Source organism: Cetorhinus maximus, chromosome 2 (assembly GCF_964194155.1).
Source record: "Cetorhinus maximus chromosome 2, sCetMax3.hap1.1, whole genome shotgun sequence".
NCBI classification, from domain to species: domain Eukaryota; kingdom Metazoa; phylum Chordata; class Chondrichthyes; order Lamniformes; family Cetorhinidae; genus Cetorhinus; species Cetorhinus maximus.
Window position 1 is genome coordinate 49,792,754 of NC_135880.1, and position 13,123 is coordinate 49,805,876.

The 13,123-nt window shown below is 38.3% G+C and overlaps 1 protein-coding gene across 1 annotated transcript in view; it reads left to right on the top strand.

Moving 5' to 3' along the window:
- Nucleotides 1-13,123, top strand: part of xrcc4 (X-ray repair complementing defective repair in Chinese hamster cells 4) — a 543,146-nt gene that overhangs the window by 25,650 nt on the left and 504,373 nt on the right. Inside the window, exons 2-3 of the mRNA XM_078564644.1 lie at nt 7,505-7,669; nt 11,874-12,061. Of these exons, the coding sequence (XP_078420770.1) occupies nt 7,525-7,669; nt 11,874-12,061 (333 nt within the window). The 5' untranslated portion in view covers nt 7,505-7,524. The remainder of the gene's footprint in view (nt 1-7,504; nt 7,670-11,873; nt 12,062-13,123) is intronic.

Below are 13,123 nucleotides of genomic sequence, written 5' to 3' on the forward strand. Positions count from 1 at the left end.
GGGTGTCCTTGTTCATAAATCACTGAAAGCTAACGTGCAGGTGCAGCAAGCACTTAGGAAGGCAAATGCTACGTTAGGCCTTTATTGCAAGAGGATTTGCAGTGCAGGAGAAAATAAGTCTTTCTGTGATCATATAGCGCCTTGGTGAGACCACACCTGAAGTATTGTGTGCAGTTTTGGCCTCCTTACCTAAGGAAGGATATACTTGCCGTGGAGGGATTGCAACGAAGGTTCACCAGACTGATATGTACATATGGACTCACGAGTTAGGAGCAGGAGTAGGCCTCTCAGCCCCTTGAGCATGCTCCACCATCTTGTAAGATCATGGCTGATCTGATTGTAACCTCAATTCTACATTCCCACCTACCCCCGATAACTTTAGCTTATCAAGAATCTATCTACCTCTGCCTTAAAAATATCCGAAGACTCTGCTTCCGCTGCCTTTTGAGGAAGAGAGTTCCAAAGACTTGCGACCCTCTGAGAGAAAAGAAATTCTCCTCATCTCTGTCTTAAATGGGCGACCCCTTATTATTAAACAATGATCACTTGTTCTAGATTCTCCCATAAGGGGAAAGATCCTCTTCATATCCACCTTATCAAGACCCCTCAGTATCTTGTATGTTTCAATAAAGCCACCTCTCATTCTTCTAAGCTCCAGCAGATACAAACCTAGCTTCTGACCTTTCCTCACAAGATGACTTGCCCATTCCAGGTATTAGTCTAGTAAACCTTCTCTGAACTGCTTCCATCACATTTACGCCCTTCCTTAAATAAGGAGACCAATACTGTACATATTACTCCAGTAATGGTCTCACTAATGCCCTATATAACTGAAGCATAACCTCTCTACTTTTGTACTCAATTCCCCTCACAATAAACGGTAACATTATTTTAGCTTTCCTAATTACTTGCTGTGCCTGCTTACTAATCTTTTGTGATTCATGCACTAGGACACCCAGATCCCCCTGCATCTCGGAGCTCTGCAATCTCTCACCATTTAGATAATGTGCTGCTTTTTCATTCTTCCTGCCAAAATGGACATTTTCCCACATTATACCCTATTTGCCAGATCTTTGCCCACTCACTTAGTCTATCTATATCCCACTCACTTAGTCTATCTAGATCCCTTTGTAGCCTCCTTACTTTTCTACCTATCTTTGTGTCATTAGCAAATTTAGCCACCATACCTTCGATCCCTTCATCTAAGTCATTTATATAAATTATAAAAAGTTGAGGCATTAGCACCGATCCCTGTGACACACCACTTGTTACATCTTGCCAACCAGAAAAAGACCATTTTATGCCTACCCTCTGTTTCCTAGCCAATCTTCTATCCTTGCCAATATTTTACCCCCTGCACTGTGAGCTTTTATTTTTCACAATAACCTTTGATGTGGCACCTTATCAAATGCCTTCTGGTAATCTAAGTACAGTACATTCACAGGTTTCCCTTTATCCACAGCATATGTTACTTCTGCAAAGAGCTAAAATAAATTGGTTAAACGTGATTTTGCTTTCATAAAACTCTGTTGACTCTGCCTGATTACCTTGAATTTTTCCAAGTGCTTCTGACATTTTCCTCTGACAGACGTTAAGCTAACTGGCCTATAGTTTCCTGCTTTCTGTCTCCTCCCTTTTTGAATAAAGGAGTTATATTCACTATTTTCCAATCTACTGGAACCTTCCCTGAATCTAGGAATTTTGGAAAATTAAAACCAATACATCAACTATCTCGCTAGCCACTTCTTTTACGATCCTAAGATCAAGTTCATCAGGACTCGGGGACTTGTCAGCTTGCAGCTCCAACAATTTTCTCTGTACCACTTCCCTGGTGATTGTAATTTTCTTGAGTTCCTCCCTCCTTCCATCTCCTTATTTCCCATTATTAATTCCCCAGACTCACTGTCTATAGGACCAATGCTCATTTTGTTAACTCCTTTTCTGGGATGGCGGGATTGTCGTTAGGGGAAAGATTTAGGAAACTGGCCCTATATTCTCTAGAGTTTAGTTGAATGAGAAGTGATCTCATTGAACTGTTCAAAATTCTTACAGGACTCAACAGGATAGATGCAGGAAGGATGTTTCCCCTGGCCGGGGGTGGTCTAGAACCAGGGACACAGTCTCAGAATAAGAGGTGTGCCATTGAGGACTGAGATAAGGAGGAATTTCTTCACTCAGAGAGTGGTAAATCTTTGGAATTCTCTACCCCAGAGGACTATGGAGATTCAGTCATTGAGTATATTCAAGACAGAGACTAATCTACTTCTAGATATTAAATATATCAAGAGACAGGGGGATAGTGTGGGAAATGACGTTGAGGTAGGAGATCAGCTATGATCCAGTTGAATAGCAGTGCAAACCCGAGGGGCTGAATGACCTACTCTTGCTCCTATGGGTTATGATCCCAGCTGCTGTTAATACTGGACAAGTCAGTTCCCAAAGTCAAACCTGGCTTGATAGATCCTAATTTATTTTTAGAAACTGTGGAGGAAAGTTACTGAACAATTCACAGGAGTCTGCTGATGAACTTTTAATACAAAGAATAAAGTATTTATTAAAATAAGAAAAATGAACTATATTACACCAGACAAAAAGGCTAGAAAGATCTCAATACAAACGCAAGAAGATTATTCAATTTCCCAATATTCCTTTACCCAGCAATATCTTTACAGACACACAAACCAGTGAAGAGTTACCACTAGCTTGATACAAAGGCTCCTTGCTTGGGACTGGCCTACATGAAAAAGGTTTTCTTCCAGTGAATTCCTGAGCATTCACTTGATGCTTCTCACCCAAATCGTATATCTCCCGAGACACCCCAAAATAACCACTTTAAACTCACTCTTTCAGTAGCAACACCACTAAACTGATCACGTTACTGAGCTCTATGACTGACTATCCAGTTAACTACTGTCTCTCTGGCCTTTTCTCTTAGAGAGCTGAAAAATCCCTGTCTTCACTCTGAAACACACTGAACTATTTCTGTCTCTCTGTGTCACTTAACCACTGTTGCTAGGCAACGGCCCAGTTGTTTTCTACTTTGTTTTTTCTAAAAATCATTAAACATATAACCCCTTTTTAATCCATCTCTTCCACTCTACCTTCCTTAACACATAAATACATATGTATAAAAATTCAACTTAAAAAATGTATACATCATTCATCACACATGTTCCTATGTTCCCAGCCTCCTGTTTCTATACTTGCTTGCCCTTGGCACCTGATTGCTACTTTTAGGCCCTGCTTGCTAATTTCCTACCTAGCTTCCTAAATCTTGACTGCAGGACCACATCCTTCTTTCTGCATATGTTGTTGTATAAGTGTGGACCACAACCTTTGGCTGTTCACCCTCCTCACCATCGTGGTATCACATCTGAGGCAATATAACTGCCTGCCTGTACCCAAACTATAGAAGTCCCTATCACTATTGCTTTCCCAATCTTTCTGCCCCTGTGTGGTGGGGTAGACTTGCCTCTAGATGCAATCTGCCAAGGAACTATCACACTCACCAGCATTCAGAACTGTTGTCTTGCTATGGCGTGACATTGATGATTATTGAAACGTAAAAGATCCTGAGCAGATTTGACAAGGTAGATGCTGAAAGAATGTTTCCCTTTGTAGGAGAGACTAAAACTAGGGGGACACAGTTTAAAAATAAGGGATCCCCCCATTTAAGAACAGAGATGAGAAGAAATTTTTCTCTCAGATGGTCGTGAGCCTCAGAGAGTGGCGGAGGCAGAGTCATTGAATAGTTTTAAGGCAGAGGTAGTTAGATTCTTGACTAACAAGGGAGTCAAAGGTTATTGGGGGTAGGTGGAATGTGGAGTTGAGGCCACAATCATATCAGCCATGATCTTACTGAATGGTGGAGTAGGCTTGAGGGGCTGAATGTCCTACTCTTGCTGCTAATTCATATCTTCGTATGATAGGTGTGGAATTGTATATTGTGAAGGGGAATCTGCTTTTCTGACAGATTGAGACTATATGTGAGCTTTGTATAGTGAATGACCAGTTTTTTAAAGAAAAGTTTATTTCTTAGAATAACAGATGAATGAGCAATCCATTGTTTAAAATTACTTTGGATGTGATTCAGTGGAATTAAATTGGACAGTTCCTTCATTTCCTGATCCAATGTGACTTTATGTATTTAATTGCCATTAAATCAATACAAAGTTTCTTCTGTATCACATCTTGCAGTAGAGCTTTGTTCAAAGGCCACTGACATAGCTGCCATTATCTTCCTTCATCACATGTCTTTCAAAAATGGGGACAGTCAATCTTTTCCATCACTATAAATTCTAGTGCCACCTCAGTTTGATTGATTGAAGTTAGAAGATAACCAACAATTTGTTCCATCAGGCACATGAGGTCAATTGTATATCAGCACCTCACTGTGTAAGAATTGAAGATCTGAGTCACGTCTGCAGGTGGTAGCAATCTAGTCACATCTCACGCTTATAAATCATTAGCTTTACTGGGATTGGCAAACAGCTGAGAATTAGGCTGTTTATCTTGAGCACTTTGTTTCATTCGCATTCAGTGTGATGATCTTTACTATTAACCCTTTGACTCAAAGTACTTTTGTCTGCTTAAGCCAATTTGAGGGGTCTTTGTTGACATATTTGCCTTTCACTCAGTGAATATATCTCAACTCCAAAATAATTTATTTTTTTATATTGGATACAAACTTTAGATTTTTTTTTAAACCTATCTCAGTTTTTGGGCTACTGTTATCATTATGTCCAAAATATCAATGGTTTTCATTCTATTTATGTGATTTTATATAATATTTAAGTTTATTTAATGGTTAAAAATCACATACAAAATGTGTAAGCAGCATTTGTAGCATCTGAGCTTGCAAGGCGAGTAAGGAAATTACAGAAGTCCAAGAATTATGAAGTAGTTATAATGTGGGACATTAATTATCTGAATAAAGACTTGGACAGAGGCTGAATATCCTGTGGTGAATGTTTTGCCTCCTAACTCCCCAAAGCTTGTTTACTACCTACGAGGCAGAAATTATGAATGTGCTGAACTACTCTCCACTTAACTGGATGAGTACAGCTCCAACAATACTCAATCGGCTTGATACCATCCAAGACAAAGGGAACAACAACAGCTTGTACATAGCAGCTTTAACATAATAAAATGATCCAAGACACTTCAGGAGCATTATAAAGCAAAATTAGGCACTGAAACGCATAAGGCAATAATAGGGCAAATGGCCTAAAGCCTGGTCAAAGGCGTAGGTTTTAAGAAGCATCTAAAAGGAAGAAAGATAAGTCGCAGAGGTTTAGGGAGGGAATTCCAGAGCTTGGGGCTGAGGCAGCTGAAGGCCACTAATGGTGGAACAATAAAATCTGGATGCTCAAGAGGCCAGAATTAGTTGAGCGCAGATATCTCAGAAGGTTGTGGGCTGGAGGATAGTATAGAAATAGGAAGCAGCCAGGCCATGGAGGAATTTGAAAACAAACAAGGGTGAGAATTTTAAAATTGAGGCATTACTTGACCCTGAGCCAATGGAGGTCAGCAAGCAGGGATGACAGATGAATGAGACTTAGTGCGAGTAAGAACACCAACATTCACTCTCATTAAAATCTCACTCCCTCTCTCTACAACCAATGCACCGTGGTTGTAATTTGAACCATATGCAAGATGCACTGCAGGACTTGTCTTGCCAAGACTTTTCAAAAGTACCTCCCAAACCCGCTACCTCTACCATGTGGAAGGAGTGGAAATAACACCACCTCCAAGTTTCCTTCCAAGTCATCCACCATCTTGACTTGGACATGCCATTCGTTGTATCTGGGTTAAAATTCTGGAACTTCCTATTTAACAGCACTGTGGGAGTAATTTGATCGCACTGTCTGCAGTGGTTCAAGAAAGCTGCACTGAGTACACGTAAGTGCACTAAGGGGTAGTCAATTCACATTAAAGAATTTTCACAAACCCCAAATAGGAAACTAAACACACTGTAATAAAATCACTTTTAATTTTTTTTTACTTTGAGCAACTTAAAGATTGGGAAATGCACATTGGCTGAAGGAAGAAGCTAAAGTACTGATATCCCCAAAAATCTTTTTAAAAAAAGATTTATTGTTTAAAAAATTTGCTTGAAAAATCTACTAATTAATCATTTACCAGCATTCCAAATTATTTTTTCAGGGTTAGTTCTGTTCATTAAATTCTATTAATCACATTGCCATCAAAAACCCAGTTATGCCTGATTGCTGGCTCTGGGAAGACCCTTAATGTACCGTGTATAGGAACACAGGATTTCTGCGCATGTCCAATATCCTGAAGTTACACTCCCTTTCATACAGGTAATATTGTGAACTCTGACATTTTGCTGTCAACTGCCCCCTCTACCGTCATGCCATAAAAGTTGGCCCACAATGTAGAAAACAAAATTAGCACTGCTGTCTATACAGTAAATGTGAATGAAGGAACAGGGGATGGAAAGATGGAAACAATTGAAAATCTCAAATCCATGATGAATAATAGATGTAAGAAGAAGTTGCATTGTGGCTCTTCATGATTCACACCAAGCCAAGGAAATTGTGAAGTATGGTGACCACTTATTTTGAAGGATCATAAATAGTTGATGTTGAGATTAATTTTCAGGTTCTCTGATATTTGTAGAATCATATTTAGTATTGCAGAGTCACAGCATAGAAGAAGGCTATTCAGCCCATTGTGCCAGCTCATTGAAGAGCTAACAAAGTATCTCCACTCTTTGACTTTGACTCTTTTTCCAGAGCTCTATAAATTGCTCTCTTTCAAATACATATCTAATTCAATTTTGAACATTACTTTTGAATCTCCTTCCACCGTGCTTTGCATTCCAGATCATCATAACTTGCTACATAAATAGATGTCATAAATGGCATAAGCTCTTATCTAACCATTTAGAACTGACCAGAACTATTTGAATGAATTGTAACTCATACCTCAATCCTGGCTATATCCTGTTCTTATATTAATTTTTAAAAATATTTATTCATGGGATGTGGGCATCGCTGGCTTGGCCAGCATTTATTGCCCTTCACTTGTTCAGAGGGCATTTTTTAATAGTCAACAACATTGCCTGTGGGTCTGGAGTCAGATGTAGGCCAGACCAGGTAAGGACAGCAGATTCCCTAAAGGACATTACTGGCCCTGATGGGTTTTTACGACAATCGACAATGTTTTCATGGTCATCATTAAACTTATAATTTCAGATTTTCATTGAATTCAAATTCCATCATCTGGCATGGTCCCCAGAGTATTACCCTGGGCTTCTGGATTACTAGTCCAGTGACAATACCTCTACGCCATCACCTCCCCATAATTAATACTCAGAACATCTGGTTATTATTGTAATCCAGAAGCGCCAATACTATTAAAAATATCATCCTTTAACCTCAAATCATTTTGTCAGAAAATGTATTGCTTTGTAGCTGTTAAAAGCCAGTTTCATGCACCATAATTTAGATTTTCCTGATAACTCTGTTTCTTTTTTTAGAAACTAAAACAAGCATAACAATGGAAAGGCATGTTCGCAGAATCTGGCCACTCTCCGCACCAGACATCGTATACTATCTGCAGATAAGTTGGGAGAAAGACCAAGACTTGGGAAGTGGTTTTACTGTGACTATTTGCAATGGAGAACAAGCTTGGAGTGGAAGAGGTATTATTTACGTGTTTTTCACCTTTTTTTGTGCTCTTGTCACAGGAGTCACATTTACACTTCCCTGTTTAAATTTGCTGTCTGATGCCAGTGTCTGTAAGCTTGATGTGCAATCCATATGGTGACCTGTTTATACAGGAATGCTAGCGACATGGTTGCTGCATTTAGCGTGCACAAAAAGTACTTGTTAGGAGGGGGAGGCAATGGCATAGTGGTATTGTCACTGGACTAGTATTCTAGAGGCCCAGGGTAATGCTCTGGGGACCACGGCAGATGGTGAAATTTGAATACAATAAAAATCTGGAATTAAAAGTCTAATGATGACCATGAAACCATTGTTGATTGTTGTAAAAACCCATCTGGTTCACTAATGTCCTTTAGGAAAGGAAATCTGCTGAGCTTACCTGGTCTGGCCTACATGTGACCCATAGCAATGTGGTTGACTCTTAAATGCCCTCTGAACAAGGGCAATTAGGGATGGGCAATAAATGCTGGCCTAGCCAGCAATGCCCACATCCCATGAATGAATAAAAAAAGGAAGGCAAATTCACGAGACCAATGTCTTGTAGGCCTTTTACACATGGAACAAATGACCATTCAGCAGGAGCTGCCCTGCCATTCAGTAAGATGGCTAATCTAATTGTAACCTGAACTCCACGGATAACTGTCTACCTATGGTAACTTTTCACCCACTTGCTTACCAAGAATCTATCTACCTTGGCCTTAAAATATTCAAAGACTCTGCTTCTACTTCCTTTTGAAGGAGAGTGTTCCAAAGACTTTCAACCCTCTGAGAGAAATAATTTCTCCTCATCACTGCTTTAAATGGTCGACCCTTTATTTTTAAACAGTGACCTCTAGTTCTAGATTCTCCCACAAGAGGAAGCACCCTTTCCACATCCATCCTGACAAGCCCCCTCAGTATCTTATATGTTTCACTCAAGTCACCTCTTACTCTTCTAAACTCCTGTGGATACAAGCCTAGCCTTTCCAAACTTTCCTCATAAGACAGCCTGCCCATTCCAGGTATTAGTCTAGTAAACCTTCTCTGAACTGTTTCCAACACATTTACATCCTTCCTTAAATAAGGAGACCAATACTGTGCACAGTACTCCAGATTTGCTCTCACCAATGCCCTGTATAACCGAAGCATAACCTCTCTACCTTTGTATTCAATTCCCCTCACAATAAACAATAGCATTCTATGAGCTTTTCTAATTACTTGCTGTACCTGCGTACTAATCTTTTGCGATTCATGCACTAGGACACCCAGATCGCTGTGCATCTCAGAGCTCTGCAATCTTTTACCATTTAGATAATATGCTTTTTTATTCTTCCTGCCAAAATGGACGATTTCACATTTTCCCACATTATACTCCATTTGCAGATCTTTGCCTACTCATTTAAACTAGTAACCAAGTGGAGATAATGGCAGTGGAATCCGTTTGGTGTGGACTTCACTTCTCAAATGTAAAACCATGTTTTGAAATGCATACCAAGTACCTGAATAGTGATTGTGACTTTTTTAAAAAAATTGTTTAATTTTGAAAATGAAAGAATTAAAAATTTAAGCAAAAGATCATGTTTTATTTGTGCTCTGGTCATGCCTGTTTTGTTGAACAGCAGAATTTGCATGCTAAATTCAACCCTTTGAATGTTGCTTGACGGTAGGCAATTATTTAGCGCAACAAAAACAAAAATAGCTGGAAAAGCTCAGCAGGTCTGACAGCATCTGCGGAGAGGAATACAGTTAACATTTCGAGTCCATGTGACTCTTCATCAGAATTATTTAGTGCTTTGGTAAAAACTCAGTTTGGAGTGAATTTCCAGTATATTGACTTTGGTATGCCAGAAATCCAGGAATCCAGAGGAGAGAACAGACTTATGTGGCATACTATAAGTGATGCAGTCATTTCTCCTTCTTCTTCATACAATTTCCTAAGTTGGAAAGGAAACCATTTTAAAATCAGTATAATGATTATACAAATGGATCATTACTTCATAAAAGAGTGGAGAAATGATCTTGATGGGCATGCTGCTTTAAATCTGCTTCTAGGAAGCACAAGCTGTGACTGTGTGCTTCTCCTTGATGTTTGCATGGATTTTGTTTGTCTTTATTGTGGCATCAACATTGTGTGGGCAGTGTGTGTAAAAGAAAACCTGTCAGGCTCTGTTAATGGGTGCAATTTCCTTTCTGCACTTTGCCCAAATGATGCTTAATACCCTGGCAATAAAGATGAAACTTTATCTTGTGATAAAAGAGATGTGCTGTGAAAAATGGAGGTGCAGAATAACTAAGCTCAACCCAAATTAATTTGTTGCATTGATGCAAATGTAATCCTGTTAAAACTTCTATATTGTTGCAAAGACAGAAAAACTTATTGTGAAGGTAAAACATCTGTGCTGCAGATTCAATCCTGCATCAGTTTTATCAGTGAGTCTTGTGCACTTGGACTTCTCATCAAAGTATGTGCAATGAATTAAGCCATAAATAATATGGATTGTATTTTGCTATGTCAAAGCTTTAACTGGACAAAACTAAATTTGTTTTTAATGATTTTCATGTAAGCAGAAAATGACTCAATTTAGCAAGAGAAGCTGATGCTTTTCTCTATATTTGAGGATAAAATATTCTTGCTGAATAAAGTTATGTAGAGGCTGGAACTCATGGGAAGCCTATCTTTCTGATTTGAATTTAATTTATTCCAAATATGTTAAATATGGAGTTTCTTCCAAAAGAGCGGACTGGTGGACTGGTCAACTAAAGATATAGCATGAATATAAATACTTCATGTCAGTGCAATTATCATTGATGAGGTGCTTTCAGTTAGACTCTTTTCTCAGCATAGTTTAAAAGATGAAATTGCATTTTTTCCAAATTGTACTTGAGTATCGCTTGCTGATTTGCATTGGCTCTTCGTCCACCAAGGCTTTGATTTTCAAGTTCTAATCCTTGTTTTCAGATTCCTTATGGCCTCATCCCTCCCTAACTCTAAACCTCTTCTAGCCGTCCTTGCATTCCTCCAGTCTGGCATCTTGCACATCCCAGATTTTCTTCACTCTGCCTTGGTGGCTTTGCCTTCAGTTGCTAAGGCCCTAACCTCTGAATTCCCTTCCAAACCTCTCCACCCATCTACTTCTTTTTCCCCCTTTAAGATGCTCCTTAAAAACCTATGAATTTCAAACTTTTACTCGCTTGTCCTAACATGATCCTATGTAGCTTGGTTTTGAACTTTGCTAATGCTCCAGTGGAACAGGCTAATGGGACTGATTGGCCTATTTCTGTTCCTGTGTTCCAATGTGAAGCACCTTGTGACGTTCACTATTTTAAAGGTAATACATAAATGCCAATTTTGTATCTACTGTACCATTAAAGTTCTGTTTCACTACAGGTCAGATACAGCTCCTGTGCAAGTAGTTCAGATTATGACATTATTTATTCCCCTTCTGTCAGTAGAACTCTCCTGCAATACAGAATAATGTAACACATATATATCAAGCTAAAATTTTCTAACAGCTTCAGTAAACTCACAACTGGTAATGCTGTGAAAGAAAATGGTTGCGACAACTTTGGGTGAAACTTAACCTAACTCGCTGTGTGGAAAAACTGTGGGAACACATGGAACACCTGTTTTACAACCTGTCTAATATTACTCCCCATTGATGTAGAGTAAAGTCAGGTGGGGCATAAAACCAATGCTGCATCCAATCTCGTCAGTCTTCAGATGATGGATTAGGTTAAAATTTCAGCCCTTATATCTTAAATGGTATTTAATTGAAGGAAAGAAAACATTTTAAGTACGTAAAAACCTAAAGTGGAAAATCCAAATGTTGAAGGTATAGTATTTATGGTGCATTCTTGGAGTGTTGGAGATGTGATCCTTCAGAAAATTTTGCATTCTGGCTCATGTTAACACTTCACAATTTATACAATTTTTTTGAGAAAAAAGAAAACCAAAATGACATTCATATTTTTAACAGAATAACGTCCACAAGCGTTATCTCAGGAATCACTTCACCCGATCTAAACCCATTTTAGAAATGCTTTAGCTCATCCAGCTCCACTATGCTTTAACACAACAGCGTCTTGCATTGATGTATAGCTTTTAATATAGACAGCATCCAAAGCATGGTTTTATTTAGTGATTAACAAAATTAAAGATGAAATTGTCTGGCACATTTAATTTGCCTATTCTACTTACAGTGTCAGGTAATCAAGTAACAATGGAAGCAAAAGAGGCTGAAATGGACAGAGAAAAATATGTGGATGAACTTCAACAAGCATTGACAACAGGTGAAGAAAGAGTGAAAAACTACAGCTTTGACTTTTCTAAGGATAATGACGAGGAAGTTTTCCATTTTTCATATGAAAAGCTTTTACAAGACATCTCAGTAAGTACAGTTCAGTTTTGTAGTTCCAGGTCAATGGTTTTATTTAGGCAAAAGGATAAATAAGAATGTTGTAGTAACTGTTCACTTGACATTTGAAGGAATGTCTTTGCTAATATTCTGGTCAGCGTAAATGGATGATTATTTATCAATGTGCTTTTCAAACTTGGAGAAACATAATTGTGCAAAGACATTTCTCCTAATCTTCTGATTTACACAGATGTACACAAATCAATGAAAATGGAACATATTAGCTCCTGGTATGGACATACAGACGTATTTTTAATTCTGTGTCTCAGATTTTAATTTTCTAGTCTGTGTATTTAAGATTGTTGGGGGTGTTATATATTGGTATTTCTTTTGGAACCTGTGTTAGAAGTACAGTGTTATTTTTAAAATGGACATGTGTCAATGCCCTCACTCTGTGTCAATGTCCTATAAATTTAATGAATTCAGATTCTAGCCTGATTACATTAAAACAGCAGATCATAGATCTTTTAAAAAGAATACAGCAATCTCAGTTGATGCCATTACCTTCTTTTAGCCCCTCTGCTCTCCCCATCTCTACTATTTTAGCCCCCTCGCACATGCTTTCCTTTGCCTGTTGTTGTACTCAATTTTCTGCCATTTTAAAATTTTGCCTTGCAATATCCTGATATCATAGATAGTGATTGCAACAGTACTTCAGAAGTACTTCATTGACTGTGAATCACTGGGACATCTTGTTATACAAGTTGTTTTTTTTCATGTTTAAAAAAATTGATTATTTAAAAAAAATATTTGCACATGCTAATATTCCAAAGAGAGAGTTGAAATTTACAAACTATCTTACCGTTAAAAACATATCATTTTTAGAATGTGTTATGATCCTAGGCCATACCCCCAAGTTGTTGGTAATATCTGGTTAGGGACCAATAATGTTTTGTTTAAAGTAGACAAAGTTTGAGATTTAAGACACTCGCTCAGTGAATAAAGCTTCAAGATTCCATGCGTTTTGAATGAACAAAAATAAACTTTACTATACAAGATCAGAAAAATATAAGTTTACAATATCTACCTTATACT